Here is a 19,883-nt window from a genome sequence, read left to right as displayed (position 1 = left end):
TTTAGGAGTCCAATCTGATACATCAGCTATTATTGATAATATTCATTTTAGTTTTATCACATATTGTGTATTCGTAAATGTATGTATTGATGTGAGCAGCATTAAGGTGCTTCAACTGTCATTTTGCTGTTGATATGAGTTGTATAATAAATAAGTTGGATCTTGTATTCAGTGTTGTGGACTCTTACTCTCGTGGCAGTAGGTGCCTCTGAAGCCCTCCTGACACTCGCAGCTGAATTGACCCCCGGCCTGGCTGCGACACTGGCCATGGGGTCCGCATACATTTGATGAAATGTAGCGCTCCCCACCTGGTGTGCTGTTAGACGCCACGGCGACAGTGCAGCTGTCAATCACTGCAAAGAGTGGAGACAATTAACGGGTGAAACCACCCATGACACCAATTTTAACAAACAAACATACAAACTTGTTATAATCATTAAAATGCAGTTTGTGTCTTCCAGGCAATAAGGAAGGAAATTAGGTTGCCACCTTCTCATCAGACTTGTCTATTCACAAAGGTGTGATAGAGCCAACAAGTGACAGGGAGCAAGAGAGATGAAGAGATTAAGGACCTGATCTACAAGTCAACAGGCCCTTAGAGATCATAATCCCAGCAGGTCGAAATTCCCATACACTGAGAAAAACTATCATAAAAAAACTGAGTGATAGAAGCAACAGCGATAAGCTGTTATGCTTTCATAAGCAATTCAGAGTGATCTTTTTCACTCTGCTCTGAAATCCTTTCCTTTCCCCCTGTCTGATCATGTTAGGAGAGCTGGCTGAATTTGCTCCCCCGTAATCACTTAATTCTTGCCAAGAGCAGAGAGAATCTCACCGTCTGGTATCTGACTCCGTGGTTGGTCCACTCACTCAATTACACACACACACACGCGCGCTAAAAAATGCGCACATTCATTGAGGGGGAAAGAGAAGAGGTAGCCCACCAAGTCATTACCAAGAACACACACAGTGCTATCAGCCTTTTGCCAGATTTTCAAGGAACTCAGAGGAGGGGGAGAATCATTGGAAACGCTTTGCTGAGGAGGTAGAGGGGGGCATTCATCAAGGGAGCTCCACTCAGAAAAAAACTGCTCACCTTGGCCAAGAAACTTCAATGTATGAAACTTAAATATAGGTATTGCCCTCACGGGAATACTTTGGGCAAAGTGTTTCAGGCAAATGGTGAAGACCTGGCCTTATTCAGCATTTTACTACAGCACGCTACGCAGATCACCTTACAGAAATGTTCTGGAAAAAGACAAAGAGTGAAAAGCTTGTGGTTACTGTAGGCAGGAGACATACCTTTACATGTGGTGGTGCGACAGTGGTCTTTGAGGTGAGAGCAGTTCTTGCCCTCATAGTCTTCGGGGCAGTCGCAGTAGTAGTCTGTGGCCAGGTTGAAGCAGGGGGCTCCGTTCTGACACGGGTTTGGGGAGCAGTAATCGATATCCAGCTAGGATAGAAAGGTATTGAATAGAGAGCGGTGAACCTGATAGCTGACATAGTTTCTGCTACACTAAACAGAGCAAAACCCACAGCATCCTCCCTACAGGCTGTGCCAGGAAACAACACACGCACAGCACTTGGAGGAAGGGGGAAAAACAAGGCAGAGACATAGGAGCCGTCCTCTGAGTCTGGGCTTCAGCGCTGAGGAATGTATCCCGCTGTAGCCAGGAGCAGCTTCAACAAAGCACTCCCTTTTAAAAAGGAGGACTGTGGAACAACAGCTATTTAAGAGGGTGGGGCAGGAAAACTTTACAACGAAACCAAAGATACAGCAATGCTGGCAGAGAGGGGGCTGTGGGGAGGGCAAGGGCTTCAGATGCTAAATGATAGCAGAGAGGATGCAAGTCTGAGATAGTGGTGGGAGCCGTGTCTCACCTGGCACAGATTTCCTGAAAAGCCAGCCAGACACAGGCACTGGAAGCTGTTCACTTCGTCCTGACAGCGCCCGCCGTTCAGACACGGCGAGCTCGCACATTCGTCGATGTCCCTCTCGCAATGCTCGCCAGCGAAGCCAGGGGGGCACACACAATGATAACCGTTTACCAAGTCCTGGGAGAGAAGAACTGGGGTTAACCTTATGCAGCCACAAATTTGATTAACTGCTTTAACAGGGTGGGGTCCAAACAATAACTGTCAAACCAGAGCACAGAATGAAGAGCGAGGGGGGCTGCGACAAGTTTGAAGGAACATTATCACAGCTCTGCAATTATTTCAACACATTTTCCTGGCATGGACCCAACACAATAATGTTTATGGTAATTCAATCTAGTGTGGTCAAGAAACTTGCGTGTCCCTCCCTCAGAAACCCCTCTGAACCCACTCCCCTCAGATTTGATTTCAGAGAGGAATTCCACAACAATTCCACTGTCGGTTTGGAGAGAACAATTTACAGCAGCTATTTATATAACCGCTGTAAATGTCTCGGGCTTCGAGAAAAAAGACAATAAAACAAACAAACAAGCTGGCAAACAGAGCACCAAAACCAGATAAAGCAGGATGGTTCTTGACCCAACACGTACCTTGCAAGTTCCCCCATTCTGGCACTGGTCCTTGCAATCATTTATATCTGGGAGGGAAAACAAATCAGAGGATTAATTCTGAACAGCCTGACTAAATAGTCTGTCTTTGAAAACAAGTCTGTGCTTTATGTATCCCATGCTAGGGGCCTTTAAAAACATTGCCGGAGCTACAGAGTGCTCTGTAAGTGTTGGATAGCGCGCCTGCGGAATCAGTGCAACACGGAGTATTGAGCAATCCTGTCTGCTGCCAAGTGAAACTAGTCCTGGGATTGTTTTGAGCCACCTCTAATCACCACAGCCTTGGCCACACACAGGGCTAATAATGATACAGCAGATTCATTTACACTGCAGGAAAAAGGCTGTGCTTGTGCAACTGTTTGCTTCAAGCCTCCATATTACAGCTACAATGAACAGAGGGGAAGAAATAAAAGAGGCTGGAGCTGGACAGCTGCAGATGACAGCCTTCAACTCACTGATGTCGCAGTTCTGCCCGGTCCAACCAGGGATGCACTCGCAGAAGTATCCACCAATCAGGTTGCGGCATGAGTTGGCATTGTCACAAGGCTTGCTATCGCATTCGTTGGCATCTAGTGAAGGAGAGAGAGAGAGAGGGTGTGTGCCATTTGCATGTGCAGCTGACAGGTGTGAAGTGGTGGAAAGAAAAAAAGAGGCCAGGCGGCTCACCTATCAGACACGTCTTTCCTGTCCACTGTGAAGGACAGTGACACTTGTAGCCGTTCACCAGATCCTGGCAGGTTCCCCCGTGATTGCAGGGGTTTGGAGAGCAGTCGTCAATGTCTAAGCAGAAGAAGTCAACTCTTGTTATTCAACAAGATTTTATTCTACAAGACATTTCACGGGTGCAAGTTGAGTGCAATCTTACTGATGGTGCAGGAGGGGCCGCTCCACCCTGGCGCACACTGACATTCGTAACCTTGGCTGGTTTCTGAACAGCTCCCTCCATTGGAGCATGGATTGGACAGACAGGCATGTTCCGCTAGAATGAGAAATCATTTGTGAAAACAGGTCTCACACACACCCCAAGTGAGTCATTTTAAAGAGGAAAATCTGCCCTTTTGTCAATTTATGTGATTACAATTGAAAAATGTACCATGTTAAACAAACTTGAGCTTTATTGGTTGATAACCTGATACTAAGATTTATGTTTTTCTTTTATTGTAGCTACCATAAGTGTATTTTGCTGGGACATCTCAATGCCCAATGACTCACAAGAAAACAAATCGGATACAAAAATGCATTTCAGCTCCTGACTCTCATCCTTAGAAAACCTCACTCCTCTGTCAGCAGAGGGGGTTGACTCCTTCCCTAACCCATCACCTCCACACTCCTCCTCCTCCTCCCCTGCTCTAAAAGCCCGCTCAAAATCCCCCCATCTCACTCTCATTACCCGCCTGGCAGACCACACCACCAGGAAATCATCTTTCATGCTAAGTTGACCTGACCAACGCACCGTGACTTCCCTCTGACCCCCCCCCCCATTCTTCTTCTGAGAGGCGGCACAAGATGAGAGACTGGCGGGAGTGCAAGCAGGAGGTGGGGGCAGCGCTGCCCTGGAGTTTCTCCTTTATGGAAGAGTTAAGGATGAGTGGGTCCTAAATGAATCAAAAATGAATGATTCACTCAGGGAATAACTTGGTGGTTGGAGGTGATCAGTGGACGGCTCTTGGTATGCCCCGGGGAGGAGGGACGGGGGAGAGGATGCGGTGCTGCACCCTGGGGCCTCTCTGTGTTACAATAGCCTGACGTATCCCCCGGTCTGAGGACCTCCTGTTACGAAGGGCACAGTTTCCTGACATCTCTGCAGTTAAGCTGTCAGCACCCCGCAAGGCTCAGATTTAATGAGGAAAAAACCATCATCTCCATGGTAAGTGTTCGTAGCAGCTGAACCTTAGCTCCACACCCATCTGTCTCGAGTGCCTGAGAGGAGCAAAGGGATGACCGGCCGCTGAAGATCAAACTGGTGGATTACCTGACTTGGGGGCCACTCACGCTGGAGTGGAAACAGATTATTGCCGAGTTACCACCTCCTCTGATTACAAACTCGAGGCACCTCTGACCTTTTGTCTGTAAGCTCAGCAAGCTCAGACCGTTCCCACTTATTCCCCTTGCAAGCATTTGTGTAACATCCTATGAGATCATAACGTTTATTTTCATTTTAGGTTCCAGATGTAAACAGTCTTTTAAATAAAAAAAAGTTCTGTGAATGTTGAAGCTGCTTGCTCGATTTTTTAGCAACATAACTACACCCGCAGTACAAGGCTTTAAGGGGCAGTCACGGGTTTGGTGACTTGCAAGTCCAAGAATATAACAAAGAATGGTCAAACTCAAAGCAGAAGAGGGCAAGATATTCTGACCTTAAAAATAAATAATAATTGGTTCCCACAAGTCCCATGCCATTTCTTCATACCTGGTGACATTGTCAGAGTTATTTTCTTCTTAGACTTAGGCTCCCTATTGGGCCGCGAGTGACTTATTGTACACATCTGAACGTGATCTCTTTAATTTTTGCTAACCTTGATGTTGCTTGTGTGTTTGCATTTGTGTTGTTTATATGAGACCTACACCAACATGATACCATAATAAAAGGCAGGGTTCATGTTTTGTTTCAGTTCTGCGGTTTTATTTAAGTTATTTTCATTTTTTTTCCACATTCCAGTGTTGGAAAAACAAACTACTGTTTCCACAGGCTGAGAGGTATTCATGACAAGCAACCTGGACTTTAATCTTTACATTGGTTATGTACCCTTTAAGGCTTGCTAGCAACAACAGAAGAATTCTGTCTGCCACTCACCTCTCTCACAGTTGGCACCAGAGTAGCCCTCAGCGCACGTACATTGGTACTTGTCGGGTCCTGTGTTAATGCATGTCCCTCCGTTCAGGCATGGCTGGTGAGTGCCACAGTAGTTCAGATCTGGGAAAAGGAGCGTTTCACATGGCGTTAGTTTGTTTTCACACAACACAGGCCACCCCTACAGCGACCAAAACTGAAATCGTAGACGGGAATTAACCTTTATCGCAAAGGTGGCCGCCCCAGTTGGTGTCGCACAGGCACTGCCACGGCTCTACACAGGTGCCATGTACACAGCCGGGGTGAGGGATGCACTTGTCACAGTACTGGCCCTGCCAGCCATACAGACACCTGCAAGACACACACACAGCCATGCTATCAGCGTCAGAGGTGGCACAGACAACAGAAATCAGCCAAAATACACACACATCACACACCACAGCAACACATGCAAAACACTGAGACAAATTCACAAATCACAGTGAGGTCAGATAATCCCTGTGGTATCTGAAAATGCTAATATCTTAATCTTCTGTTTATTCCAAATTCCTTCACAAGCAGTACAGCGATAATCTGGACTTAATGAAACTACACGTTAGCATATGCAGCTTGTAACTGCACAAATGAAACAAACAAAGAGGCAGTATTCTTGCCCTCACAATTGGGCTGAGTCTTAAAAGACCACAAATGAATCTTAAGTAGCAGGGTGTTTATGCAACAGCCTTTAAACAATACTTGGGGACAGGGAAACAGAGGACTATTTAGCATTTTACCAAACAGAAAAAAACAAAACACTAAATTACAGTTCCATTGGGACCTTTAGCACAGCTAACATTAGCATGCGGCCAGACGCTCCCTTTAACAAAACCGTGCCTGTGGCTTGGCAGTAGCGACGTCGCAGCAGAGTTCAGCCCTCATCTCGACTGTTACTCTGCTGCTCATCCTGGTTCCCATGAGTCAGGAGTCAGGCTTGTGCCCTGAGGCTGAGGAGGGGAACGCAGCTTGCTGACCACTGAAATGTCCAGGTCCATAATTACACTGATAACGCTACCCCTTTTTTTCCTGGGCACCATAATTAAGACAGCAATCCAGCCCGACTGATAAGTCTGCTCTTTAAAAAGGTGGCGATACAGTGGCCGCTGTGGAGCCGAGCGACAGGAAGCATAGTGTCCCTCTGGGGGGAGCACCGCGCTGATTAGCCCCGAGAAACGGACCGACTGTAAAAATAAATGCGGTGGTTAAGTAAACCTCAGTCTGTGATTAAAGAGGCTATTCTTAAAAGTGTGCTAATCCTCTCCATGAGAAGCAGGGAAGGATTCCTCAGCAGGATCCCAAATCATTTACAGTTATTACACAGCCAAATTACTGGGGAATGTGAACTTACAGCACTGCTGATGCACATAAAGATTTCAAGCCCTGAGATTAAAACAGACCTCTTTTGAGAATCTGTATGGTTGTGGCTGTGCAGTTAATGATTTTCAAGCCAATTTTGTACAGGTGCACTATTATTACTCTACTGGCAACAATGAAAGCTGAGGGCGCCATCAGAAACTCATCTGCTAAAAGAAAATCCCACGGAGATTCTTTATCTGTGACCCGGCTGACTTAATGTTGGTGACAAAGAGACTGCTACCAATGTTGCTATGTACTGCTGTTGATTAATACTACAGCAGCCCAATGGTGGGAAACTACTCACTGACTACAACAGCAGTAGAGCTTGCTTGGAGGGTTTGTTGGCAGAGCACATATAAAACAAGTTAAACCCAGAGCTTTAAATATAGCCACACCTGTACAGACTAAAGCAATTGAACCTCCCTGTTCTGCCAGTGGCCACACAAGCACTTACAAGAAACCCGATGATGTCAAGAGCTTGGGAAAAACAACAAAGCTGCGGCACAAAATGAACAAACCCGATCGTCTCTGTGCTTGATTTGCAGCCAAATCAGACAACTAAGAAAGCAACCAGCGCCTGAACTGTGGGAAGAGTCGGGCAGCGCAGGGCCTCCTCCAGGATGAGGAGGAGATACAAGTGTTACTGCACACAATGCTCGAGCTCTGATATCCATCTGCGCCTGGCTTTTCCTCTGGCTGTGTGCATAAACAGCATTAGGAAGCCATTAGCTACACAAACAATACACTTTAAGGCTCATCCGAATGTTACACATGATTTGACTGATAACGCTTGCCTCATTAGAGGGAAACACATAGGCTACACTTCCAACATGGAGTCTTTGGCGGTGGGGCCTCTCCTGTTTCTCAGACTGGCAGCTCTGGTCCAAAGCTCCATAAGAGATTTTACAGCTCAGCCTGGGTCTCTGCTAAAGCCCGGGTACTGATAGTCTCTTGGCCAGAACAACAGGCACGTACAGGGAAAGATCCATGCCATGACAGAACCGGTGCCTGGACTCAATCCCTACATATCTGACTGATCCGCACCACATGCTTCTGGCACCAGCCTCTGTAAGAAGCAGAGGCACTCGAACAAACCATGTTTGACATTTTACATGTAAAAGTGCAGTAAAACCATCAATAACAGACTAATAAATCACAGAACTTACTTGCATCCTCCTGGCTCCTTACAAAATCCATGTTCAGTGCTGCAGCCTTGTCTACATATCGCTAGAAGAGGAAAAGGAAGAAGAAGAATCACTGCCTGGTAACTGATTCAAACTTAGCTCCATTTTTTTGCACATTTTAATTATAGCCGTAAACTAATTACTACCCTCTATGACATTTCAGTCTGCAAGAATAAACACTGCTGTCTACAAACAATCAAATTTGCCCTGCTGTACAACACAGTAAAATATTTAATAGGGAACTGACGGCTGCCCAGGCTGATTTCCTCTGGGTGAAAGTTTATTCCTGGTCATACAGGCAATGAAAAGCTTTATTTGAGAGGAAAGGAAGGGGTAAAATGCTCTGAACATGCAGAAACAAAGTCCTCCATTCAGTGTGAACCACGCAACAGACAGCGGATCAGCATGAATCACAGATTACAGTCTGGCTGCTAGCTTTAGAGGACTCATTCATAGTCATAAATACTAATCCGACTGTCTCGGGCTGCTGTCTTGATCACCATTTCCATTTAGAAGTGATGTCATACATCGCTGCATGTCTGTAGAGCTCACCTGTGTTGCAGTCAGGTCCAGACCAGCCTTCCAGACAGGTCTTGTTTCCATTGTAGTCACACGTGTAATGCCCAAAGAACTCGTCTCTGGGCCGACAGAACTTGTTGCAGCCGAAGCCGTAGTAGTGCTCGTCGCAGCTGACCCGGATCTGGTACTCGAACTGAGCCACCGGGCCGTTGTGTGTCAGCTTCTGCCAATGCGGGCTGGGGTTGATCATGCCGGAATGAGAGGCTTTCTCAATCAGCTTCCCATCTGCGCCTGTAATGTCATCACAGACCACAAAATTCTTGTAAAAAATTTAATTCAGTGTTCATCAAATGCTTAAGCCAGGGAGAGATGAGCGGAATGCAGCATCCTACATTACGTACTTTGGGGTTGCAACGTTCTTCGTGATCATACAGTGGGAACCCAAAAATGCCCCAAAAATTTAGACACAAATTGCAGAAGATCTCTCAGATAGCAGATTACATGTAATTAAAGCAACTATGTGTGCTGGAGAGGAAGAAAAGTACAAGGAGGAAATGTAGAAAAAAGGAAAAGGCTGCCTGTAATGAGCACTCCTAACTGCTTTTTTTCTCACGCTCCCTCTTCCAACTCTCCCTTCTTGGTTTTTGATTCTCAGGTTTACAGCTTGAGGATATTACTGGTCTCAGATGCTGCCCTCTGCATCTGCTCAGGCGAGGACAGAACCCGCAGCCGCCATAAATTACAGCACGAGGAGGACATCGATGCCACAGTCACTGCTGGGAAGCCTGCCAGTGTGCCATCAGCACTTTTCTCCAGCCTCTCACATACATCCTTGTATTAACAGCAGTCCAAAAAAAGACCTTGAGTACACTTGTTTTCACACAGTTACACATATCTATCTTTACTTCAGATGGTGGAGCCTATGTTGTGTATGCCTTTAATTCACACAAACCTAGACCCAGAAACAGACTTATTTTCTGATGTCAAACACGAAGAGGTCATGGCTCTGTCAAATGGGCAGGACTTGAGAGCCGAGGGCTGTGAGGACACAAAGCAAACACACTCAAAGTGAGCAAACATCCTCAGCGCCATCTCTAGACGCTATACTGAACACATACGTTAACACCACTCACACACTCGCACACAAAGTACTCGCTACTTGATATCTAAATCTTCCACCTGGGAGAGAATGAAAAATATGTCACAGCTGTTATTTACTGCGCTCACATGAGCAGAGGTGGTTGACCGCTAGGTGAATCGCTCCTCTGTGTAGTATGATGCAATGCAATGCTGTGGGGGTGGGGGGGTGGCCCACTGTCATTTATTTACTGTGCTGTGGGATGTGTATAGGGGGAGTCAGAGGGGTAGGTGCTCTGAAATCACAGTGCCTGGTAACATTTCGCAGTGGTCTGGAGTCCAGAGCTCAGCCGTGTGGCATTCCTCTACCGACTGCTGGCCTGCAGTGTCAGGAGTAGCACGTCCTCGCTACCTGCTGCCTGGCTCGAAGATAAACATAAATCACGCAAGCTTTATAAAACTTGGAAAGCTCAAGCTCAGGCACCAGAGTAATCTTGTATGGAGAAAATCGAAACTTTTGAGCTACTTTTCTCTGACTGAAGAGTGATAGAAAATGCACATTTTTCTCACTATAAAATTAAAATCAAGCTTTTAATTTAGATTAAAAGCCAGTTGGCATATAATTTTCAGTCCAGACAGCTACAACATATGAAACTATTAGAACTGTGAGCTAGCCTGGTGGAGCTCACAGGGGCTTAACCAGCATTGACTGTGTACATTCAGGGGGCTTTTCACACCAATGCCCTAATAGCTCTCTGGGGAGCGGCAAATACAGCAGAAAAGACCGAAACCTTGTTGACCTCGAATAGACCTGCATAAAAAAGCAAGGCCCTCCTCCCCTCAGCTGGAATCGCCACGCTGTCGCCAATACAACCGCCGACCAGCAGGAATCCCAGCATAGTTAACGGCTGAAACCAAACCTGGCAACCAGAATTTAGATTCAGCACGTTACCGTTGTGATCTTCCCACTTTCATGGGAAGAACAGTGAACGCCTTCAAGGAGTACGCTAAAAACTCTTCTGCTGCACATGCTCAGTCTGCAGCCTACCTGTGTGAGACTGACCTACAGGACACCGTAGCTGTGACTGCGGGCTGGTCGCAGAGGCCGGATGAACTCTGTGTTTCACGCCTCAGTGACAGTGAGACACTGTGACCCCAACCCTGGCTGGCAGCACCTGCGATCAGTCATCAGCCAAATGAAAACATTTTCATAGGGGTGCAGCCCGGCTCCCTCTGTACTCCTCCCCTCCTCAACCTCGCCACACTTCCTCCTCTCTGTCTGCACCCCCTCCCCTGGCTTCTTCCTTCTCTTCTTCTTCCACCCCGCTTCCCTGTCCTGCTCTCCCGCCTTACAGGCACCTGTCAACACACTTTTCTTAGTGCAGACACGCACGCACACCCAGTGGACCATGTGGAAGAGGGCAGGGGGTTCAGGGAGAATAAACTTCCTTTTCTGACCTTCAGCACGACTCCTCCCAGACGTTGCCCTGAGGGAGGGGGGGAAGGGGAGGAGAAGGGGGGGGGGGGGGGGGGACAGAAAAGACAGGGGAAGGCAAGATGGAGATGCCAGACAAGGACAAGCACTCACCACTGGTTTCATTGTTGAAGTCCAAGGCTTCCACTATCAAAGTGTAGGACCTCTGAGGAAGACAAGACAGAGATAAAAGTAGCGTTAGCCAAGAACAGCATCATCAAGTATTCACAGCTGTAAACAATAACATTCAATGACGGATGTGATAAATGCTACCTAAAAAATGTGCGGGAGACTCTAAAACTGTCGACTGCCTTTTGTTTATTCATTACCATGCAAACTAACTAGTACCATGTTCCCCTTTCACAAAGACTTGAAAATATTTTCTTTTCTAAATATATCGTTTTCCAGACTTTCAGTCTAAAAAACTAAAAAATCCTCTCTGGTTTCCCACAACCATCACCGGCCTTGCCAATGAAGTTTCATCTCCCTCTCATTGAGTTAGCTCCCAATGAGCACAAGAGCTGCCCACTGTTAGCTTACAACAATGGCCCTGTTGGTCTGATTAAGAGAGGATAAGCTTGCAATGGTGCAGAGGTCTCACGATTAAGATGACGGACACATGGGCAGTGGTCTGGTTTAGCTGGACACCCACCCAGCAGGAGGGTGTCTGATGCACCATAAAAAAAACAGCCAGATATAGCAGGGCTGCACAGGACAGACTCATGGGTAGGGACTTCAATAAGTCGAAGACACGGACGGTGCATTCTTCAGTGCTTGAATATGTCTTCACATCTCAGCCCCGCTCTCTTTCAAAACTGTTTTCCACGTTTATAAAATGTGGCAAGAGAAGTCAGTTGTTGATTTCCAATGTTCTGAGGAAGAGCAGCCAGCAAGAGTGGGTGAGGTTGTTTTGCAGGGTATGAGGGATGTTCAGTGTTATGCTAATGTTTCAACCTCTGTTGCTTTGTACTAAGACCTGTGAACAATCCAACTGAAGTGCTTATTAAGGACATGCTTCTTAGGAAAAGTCAACAGGGGCAGTAAAATCAAGAGACACAAAAACAATAAGTGTATGTGACAGAGAGAGAGAGACTGAGTGAGTGCTACACTCTCGAGGGCCTGTCTTGATTTCAGCACTCCCAAAAACGCTTTGTCCGATTTGGGGTCTGTAGCGCTCACACCAATATCAGCTTACACATTCATGCTGCCCTGTGCCACAGCCACGAGGGAGACAAACAATGTGTCTGCCAGCATGCACGACAGACTCAGAGAGAAAGTATGCAATTGTGAGAAAAGTGTAATCCACTTGCAGTGCTCGAGCATCCACTAGAAACACCTACTTGTTAAATTCACACACATGCCCCCCCCACCCCCCCACCAGCAGTGCGGCTCGGAGGCATTTCAGAAATTCTGCATGGCCACTGTGGCCCTTTTTTTGCTGTGATGACTTCATGGTAAACAAACCTGCTTGAAAGGAAACCCCCTGTTCGCTCTCAACAGAAAGAAAAAGGGGAATGAGTCACTCTCCTGAAGCTCTTTTTCATGGCTTCACCTTGTTTTGTCAGGCATTCTACTTTACATCTTTCCAGGAGACATGTGTCTCATCCTGTGCCAATATTTCACTGCAATCAGGGCAGCTATTATCTGAAATGCAGGGCTCATCAGCAACACGGGCTTTACGGTACATTCTGACTCACAATTGGCTGCAATCACTTGACACAGAACTTGAGTGAGTCAGTGGTAATGTGATACCTGGTCACCAACAACTACAGCTAGTTATTTCAACACTCTTTGAACAAGACTCCTCTCACTTTTCTTCCAGCATTAGGCAGTTTCATACTTTTGCATTAATGTTCACCTTTTTTAAATTTTTCCATAATATCCAACATCTTTCCAGTGTCTTCAGTCCCAACTGCACGTCCACCTGCGCTGTTGACTTATTTCATGGGTTGCAGCAAATCTACTTGAGAGTGCCACCCAAAACACATCCCACATATAGTATGACACAGTGCCATAAACGTGGTGAGCTCATTCTAAATCCGTGAAACTCAAATGCATCACTTCACACGTATGATGAACAAGTAGGTTGACCCGCCTCTCCCAAAATTTAATATTAATCATCATTGCAACAGTAAATTGACGTCATTGTGACTAATGTGGGAAGCCACAAATTAGGGAACTTGACCTTTCTGGCATTGGAATTTGTGTTTTTTTCCTACAGTAGTTCACCCTTTAGTGACCTCTCCAACAATTGGAGCATTTTTAAGGTTATCATTAATTAACAGGTGGTTACGAAAGGAGGAACGAAGGATTCCTGCAAATACACAGCAAACCTTCACGCTGTGTCCACGGTGGTTGATGGGAAAAAAATAATCATGAAATCACTTTGTGGCCTGTTGTTTAACAGGTTATTGGCTGATTCTTTAATGGCAGATAAACAAGAACACGACAACACACCCATATCTTGCACGATGTAGACTTGCCTCAACATGGAAGCTATTGGAGCACCGTGTTCATCTTCACCACACAATGATCATGATAAACCTGACAAAAGCTCACAGTATTGAAACCTTAAACGTAATGGGTAAGAACAGATACAAGTGTTTACTATTTGCCTCCTTGTCTGAAAGTCTCACTGAGCTCACATCTAGTAAACCAGAGCTGCAGGGCCACAACAATGTCATACTGGCTTGATCTAACGACTAGCCTCGCCATTATTGGCATTGTTTAGTTTCAGACCGAATAACTGCTTCCAGAAAGTGAGATACTGCCTGACTCCTCATTCACTAACACTCCATAACTCCCTGGCGGTTATCAGCTTGGAACCGTCTGCAACTGCCAGGTTCACTTTTCCCAGGCTCCCAGCTGACTCACAACTTCGCTTTGAACTGCAGAGCGTGCGCACAACACACACACACACGCAGAAACACACACAGACACACACGGCCAAGTGCAATAAGTGTGGCCATATGTCTTCTTATCTTTCCCGGCCAAGCAGACACTGTCCAACAGACAAGCAACATGAGCGATAAAGATCATTCCAGTTCGAATCACAAGAACTTGCCAAAGAACACTACTGAATCCTCTCAGTAGGGGAATTTTCCACACATACACACGCGCGCTCGCACGCGCGCACGCACACACACACACACGCACACACACACACACACACCTTATTCTGACCTTTTCTGAAAATGGGGCCACCTGATGCACCATTACAAGGAAATCTAACGATATAAAAAATAAAAGCTTGTCTCATGGAAAGCAGACAAAAGGCAAAGGTCTAAATAAACACAAGGGCTGATATATTAGGCTGGTTCAGGCCTACACTCAGCGCAGAGGAAATGTCAACAGTCCAGTCAAAGGGATGTTGACCTTCTGTATCAGTTATCCTGAGTCAATCGCTTCAATGGTATCAAGCCGAGATCTAACCAATGATTGGTACTGCAAAAGTAACACACCCTGTTTTTGCCATGAATCCCAACAACAGGCATGAAAAGACAACTCTCATTATCACCTTCAACTCTTCAACCTGGAAAGAAGAACTGGATTGTTTGCCAAGAGATTTCATTACAACAAGAGCTGGAGAAAAGGTGTTGAACAATCAGCAGCTTATTCAAAATACAATAAAAGGTATGTCAGCTCAGGAATATGACAGAGCCTCGCCCTGATGAAAGAATTTCACAGTTTGCCAGCTCAAGAAGTGACACAGCAAAGAGATTATGGATCGCTCACAAGGAAAACAAGATTGAAACACGAATCCAGGGCCAGGAACTAAAGTCACATCAAGCACTTAACCAAACAAGCAGCCTGTCTTTTGCAAGGGGTCACCAACCATTAAGGGAAACAAAAACAACCCACAGGTGATACAAATCTACTGTACTTTATGACATGTCGTCCTTCCATACGGTTTGAAACAAATCTGATAAGCTGCAAAACCATTATGCAACATCTCACTGACACAACACTGCAAGCACGCTGAAAAGGTCCTCGTTAAAGTAGAGGACAGGGTGAGGTAGAAGGAGGGAGGGGAAAAAAGGGAAAGAACGCATTTCTCTTCCCTCTTTCACTTGAGTAATTTGCACTTAACTGCCACATCAGAGCAGACTATATAAAACAAACATGTCATTACTCCCACAGCTGCCGTCAGCGTTTGCCCTCGAGGCCGAGCCTATTGTCCCGCTTCTCACCTGATCCCGCTTCTCAGACAGCTTTGACTTGTCAACACATCAATCACAGCTAAGCCAACGTGTTCCCATTCCGAGAGGAAAATCATGCAATCAAATATCTGCATAACTAAAGCTGAATTTGGCTGCCCGATCAACGAAATTAATAGGGACAGAACCCTGTTGACAAGTGAGCAGATAAGTGCTTCTAAAAGCTCGATCTAACCTCTAAAAGACTAACCCAGACCAATAAACAAACAGTCCTCTCTTTCCTTGTGTGTACCATGGGTAAATATGCTGAGGTGGCCACAGAGGCAAGGTCACACTTTGCCGGAGAGCCAACTTCATCACTGCTGAGTCTACTACAACTGCTTCCTGTTGCTTGCCCTGTGCTGGCATTACAGCTGCACTGCCTCTATTATGCTCTGTAATCCTCACTGTAGTCACTGAGGGCACACCATTGTCCCTGCTTGATACACTGTGAGGGCCCTCACTTATCTGTGGGATAAAAGCACAACGCAGACATTGGCAAATCCATAAAAACAGCGATGCGTTAGCGTTAAAGGAGCTCCAACTGACGGCATTCAGCTGGAGGCCTGGCTCTTGCCCTACCTGATCTGAGTACATGTGTGTAGCCTCATTAAGTGCAGCAGTTACTGTGGGTGGCAAGGTTAAAGCGATGAAATGCCTGGGGTCCAACCGAGCGTGACTTAAACAAAGCCCTTGGCCTGGACAAGAGGCCAACTTCATGCAGCTCACAAGAGAGGATGAAGGGGTGGGGGCTTCATGAACTCGGAGTACCCAGCAACCCAATTGCACCACACTGCCATCTGTCCACAACAGCCAATCAACTGATGAAAAGGACAAAGAGTGATATCATACCTAACCTGACGATTGTTAATGTGCACTGAAGTAAAGCGCTTGAAGTGAAGGACGAGAGAATCTAACGAGTTGCTCCTGTTCGTTCACACAAGCCTCCAAACTCCTGTTTTCTGCAATAAAGTGGATTTTAAAATCATTTATCCACAGGTGAGATCGCTTAAAATGGAAAAGCATTCTCATTCTCAAGTTTTATTGGCAAATAACCCCCAAGTTTTTGTATTCCCAAAAACATCCTCCATTGGGTGAGTTTTGAGTTTGAAGTCAGAAAATAAAAAGGAATACAGCTAGCCCAGTTCTCAGACTTGAAATGGAACCAGGTTCCATTTCAATGTCAACAAGTGCTGTTTTCAAGCAGGAATGATTTCAAACCAGTAAGATGAAACTAATCTGGCTCTGAGTGTTCATGCCAACTTGGTGCTGCCATGGCGTGAAAATAAACAGAAACCTTTGTCTTTTGAAAAAGGTGTGAGGCGCCAGTGTCTAAGTGGAGAGCAAATAAAAAATACAGACCATATCAAATTGCACACTGCCCTGCTGAGAACATTGTTTTACTGGCGATCGGATCATAGGGAAAACACAAATCAAAATTATCTGCCCTGGCCCACAGGTACCACACATTAAAAAAAAAAAAAAAAAGGACGCCATGCATGAGCTTCCAGTTCTTTCACTTATTCAGGCTGTTGGAAGCCATCGCTGCACACAATGCTTGAAATTACAACAAGAACTTCCATCGGGATTGAGGTAAAAATAGCCTTGATGTAATTGGACACACACATACCAGCGGACTGTGCCTTTCACCCATCAGGCACAGTGGAGGAGTTTGCGGGCCAAGCTGTGGGGCCAGTCAGTCTGTGTGCACAGTCCTGCTTTTTTCAACTACATCGAAACGCGCTCCAGCATGGCAAATCATATCTCTCACAGGGCTACAACACTCCCACAGGCCTGTCAGCCCCATTTATTTACTCTGCGAAGAAGAGCTGACACTTGAGGAAACCAGAAAGTGGGGTTTTTCGCTCTGAAGTTACTGTAACTGTGCAACATGAGCAGCTGCCAGGGGGGCAGGGGGGGGCGGGGGGTCTGGGAGACGGCAGCTCACCCAACTTTTCATCTCCACTTTTTTTTTTTATGTGTCGAATAAAGCCAGACATGGGAAAAAAAATTTACAGGAGGAACAATTCAAGAATGCATCGTAAAAACGTCTCTCCCAACCAGTTTGTAGTCTGTAAAAGTTTTAAAAGAGGAATAAACTAAAATGGATTTTTCTCTTGAAATGGTGATTTTAAAAAGTATTTTTGTCTAGAGGTTTTTTAACTGTGGGTCATAATTTACCCACTTTTTTTTCTCCAGATTTCCCACAGAGGTTTGCTGATCTCATGCACAGCAGCTTTAAAAGGTTATTTAGACTGATCGGACAGGTCTGAGCCTGAAGGAGAAAAATACCTGCACCTGGTTAATTGGTGCAGATAATAAGGAGACCAGGGGGTCCTTCTTTAAGAGGATAATTCGCAGAGAGAGAAACAGAAACTCGTGCTTTGTTTGTTGTGCTTTCAAACCACTTTTTCAGAGGAGTGAGAATGACCGACTGACAGTAATTGCGCAGAATTGCCCTGCAGACATTTTTTTTTTCTTTTATTTATTTGGAGAGGCGCGTCGGAAAACACACTTTTCTTTTCTTTCTTTGATTTTGTTTTGTTTTAAAGTATCCAACTCACCGGCCAGGCAAAACTGAAGGGCAAAACTATCCGGGATTTGTCATTCCTGACTGAGCTCCTGAAAGAAAAGGTATTCCCTCCGAGGACAGGCGTAGATCCCATTCCGAAGCTGCAGGGCCCTGCAGCAGAAACCCTCGACTGGTATTCCTTCAGGCAAACTTTAAAAAACGTGTCGCACTCGTCCCGCGTGCATTTTCTATCCGCCGTGGTCCGCGAGCCATCACAACACATGCCGCTGAACAGCTCTCCGTTCACATTGTGCATCGATAAGATTTGCAACTCGAATTGTCCGGATCCCTCTGACACCTGTTGAGAGGACAGAAGAAGTGAGTGCAATGGGAAAACAACACAAAACAAACTTTGACCTCAAAAAGGTGTCTGACTGAAACGCAATTTAGCAAGGTTATATGTTAAATGTTAGCATAGCCGCGCGCACACACACACAAACAGCTGAACTGATTGACCCCCTGTTTTTTTCTTTCTTTCGTCTCCCCCCCGAAGTCACCCACATACCTTGACGAGAAAGCAGAGCAAAAAGGCAGCAACGACTGAGCCCCGTCTCAGAATCATGCCTCCGGACTGCTGTTGCCTCTCGTTTAGTACTGGTCGTCTGGCCGACACACGGCACCAGAGCTCTCCTCTGGTTTAAACATGCACGAGTGGGAAACACCACTTTGATGAGCGGAGCACGACTTCCACATTCATAGAAGAACCTCTTCCTTGTAGAGTCCCCCCTCAGCCTCTTTTTCTCCGAGCTCTTCTCCTTCCTGGGTTTTAGTTTTTGTTTGTTTGTTGTTGTTTTTTTTTGCTCCTCCACTTTTGTTGCGTTAGTTAGAAGAGGAAAAGTTTTCTCACAGTTGCCATGCGGCAGCCGAGCCCACTGCTGACTGACTGACTGACTGCTGGCCCGAGCTGGAGCTGGCTGCACAAGTTCAACAGAGAGGGAGTGTCTGCGGAGCCTCCATATTCATGAGCAGGGCACAGTGAGCCCGCCCACCTCTCTCACATTATGAGGATAATTATACGCTCAAGGCTCTTTGTGGCAGCGATGATGATGCGGTGGAAAATAAGGAGTGGGGAACCGTCTCTGACCTGCAGGGCATATTGATAATCATAGGTCACGATCGACCACCACGAAACCTAAACATAAAGGATCAATTTATACCTCCTTCTATCTCCTTTCATCCTGTGTTAGCGCCATACAGCACTCACCACAGATTATGCTGTTATTATTTTTTTATTAGTATTATTTATTTTTACCTCATTCAGAATTATGTAAGCCATAAAAGGTGGGTTTTAATACTCTCGCCTACATTTGTGCCATTAAGCAGCGCACTAAATCATGTGGGTTGCAAAACCAGTATCAAGGCCTGTAGCTGTTAAATGTTAAACGTACAGTATGTCAGACATGTTTCCTTCATGTGCTGCAAGCCTTGGATGAAGAGCATTGAATTCCACAGTAGAAAAATACCATGTTTGCACATTTTTCCACCATTCAGAAATGCTTTAAAGGTGCACTTTTTTAGGCCTTAACAAACTGAATATAATCCAGTGAAATAATTAATATTATTACCACAAGAATATTGTAAATATTACAATTCTAGGTTTTAATGACTTTTCCCAATCTGCACAGTGACCCATTAATATTTGGCATTTAGGTCGAGTGTTGAATGTAAATGCTACACAACATTATCAGGAGTGCACACAACAGTGCCCCAGAGTGGCAGACTGGCAGGTTTTATGCCTGCCTGAGCTATGTCACATACTTGAAATGACTGTAGTTTATGGCCAAACAAAATGCCAGCATGCATATGAGCCTGGATGAGACCAGATCTGACCGGCATAAACACACAAAATCACAGTGACAGACAGCTGAAAGATATGACTTCCACACTACCCCACTTCGTTGAAGCGCAAATGAAGCCTGGTGTACCTCTGCAAGAAGGTAATCTGTGAACTGGATCAGTGATTACACACACACACACACACACACACACACACACACACACACACACACACACACACACACACACACATTCATATAAGAGGATGGGAACCTCCTCTGCCCCTGTGGTTAGTGATTTGTGAGGGCCAATTACACAGGTCACTCAATGGGTCACAATCAAGGAACCGCAGTTGGAAA

The 19,883-nt window shown here is 45.8% G+C and overlaps 1 protein-coding gene across 1 annotated transcript in view; it reads right to left on the bottom strand.

The window, feature by feature from the left end:
* jag1b (jagged canonical Notch ligand 1b) overlaps positions 1-18,657 on the bottom strand; it is a 28,168-nt gene extending 9,511 nt beyond the window's left edge. Inside the window, exons 1-14 of the mRNA XM_037123316.1 lie at positions 18,254-18,657; positions 17,741-18,046; positions 11,095-11,146; positions 8,463-8,720; positions 7,893-7,953; positions 5,555-5,685; positions 5,338-5,457; positions 3,409-3,522; positions 3,210-3,323; positions 2,999-3,112; positions 2,526-2,572; positions 1,882-2,055; positions 1,303-1,453; positions 189-353 (exon numbers count right to left, since the gene is read on the bottom strand). Of these exons, the coding sequence (XP_036979211.1) occupies positions 189-353; positions 1,303-1,453; positions 1,882-2,055; positions 2,526-2,572; positions 2,999-3,112; positions 3,210-3,323; positions 3,409-3,522; positions 5,338-5,457; positions 5,555-5,685; positions 7,893-7,953; positions 8,463-8,720; positions 11,095-11,146; positions 17,741-18,046; positions 18,254-18,310 (1,864 nt within the window). The 5' untranslated portion in view covers positions 18,311-18,657. The remainder of the gene's footprint in view (positions 1-188; positions 354-1,302; positions 1,454-1,881; positions 2,056-2,525; positions 2,573-2,998; positions 3,113-3,209; positions 3,324-3,408; positions 3,523-5,337; positions 5,458-5,554; positions 5,686-7,892; positions 7,954-8,462; positions 8,721-11,094; positions 11,147-17,740; positions 18,047-18,253) is intronic.
* Between the last annotated feature and the right edge of the window lie 1,226 nt (positions 18,658-19,883).

Source organism: Acanthopagrus latus, chromosome 15 (assembly GCF_904848185.1).
Source record: "Acanthopagrus latus isolate v.2019 chromosome 15, fAcaLat1.1, whole genome shotgun sequence".
NCBI lineage: Eukaryota > Metazoa > Chordata > Actinopteri > Spariformes > Sparidae > Acanthopagrus > Acanthopagrus latus.
This window is presented reverse-complemented; position numbering and strand designations above follow the sequence as displayed.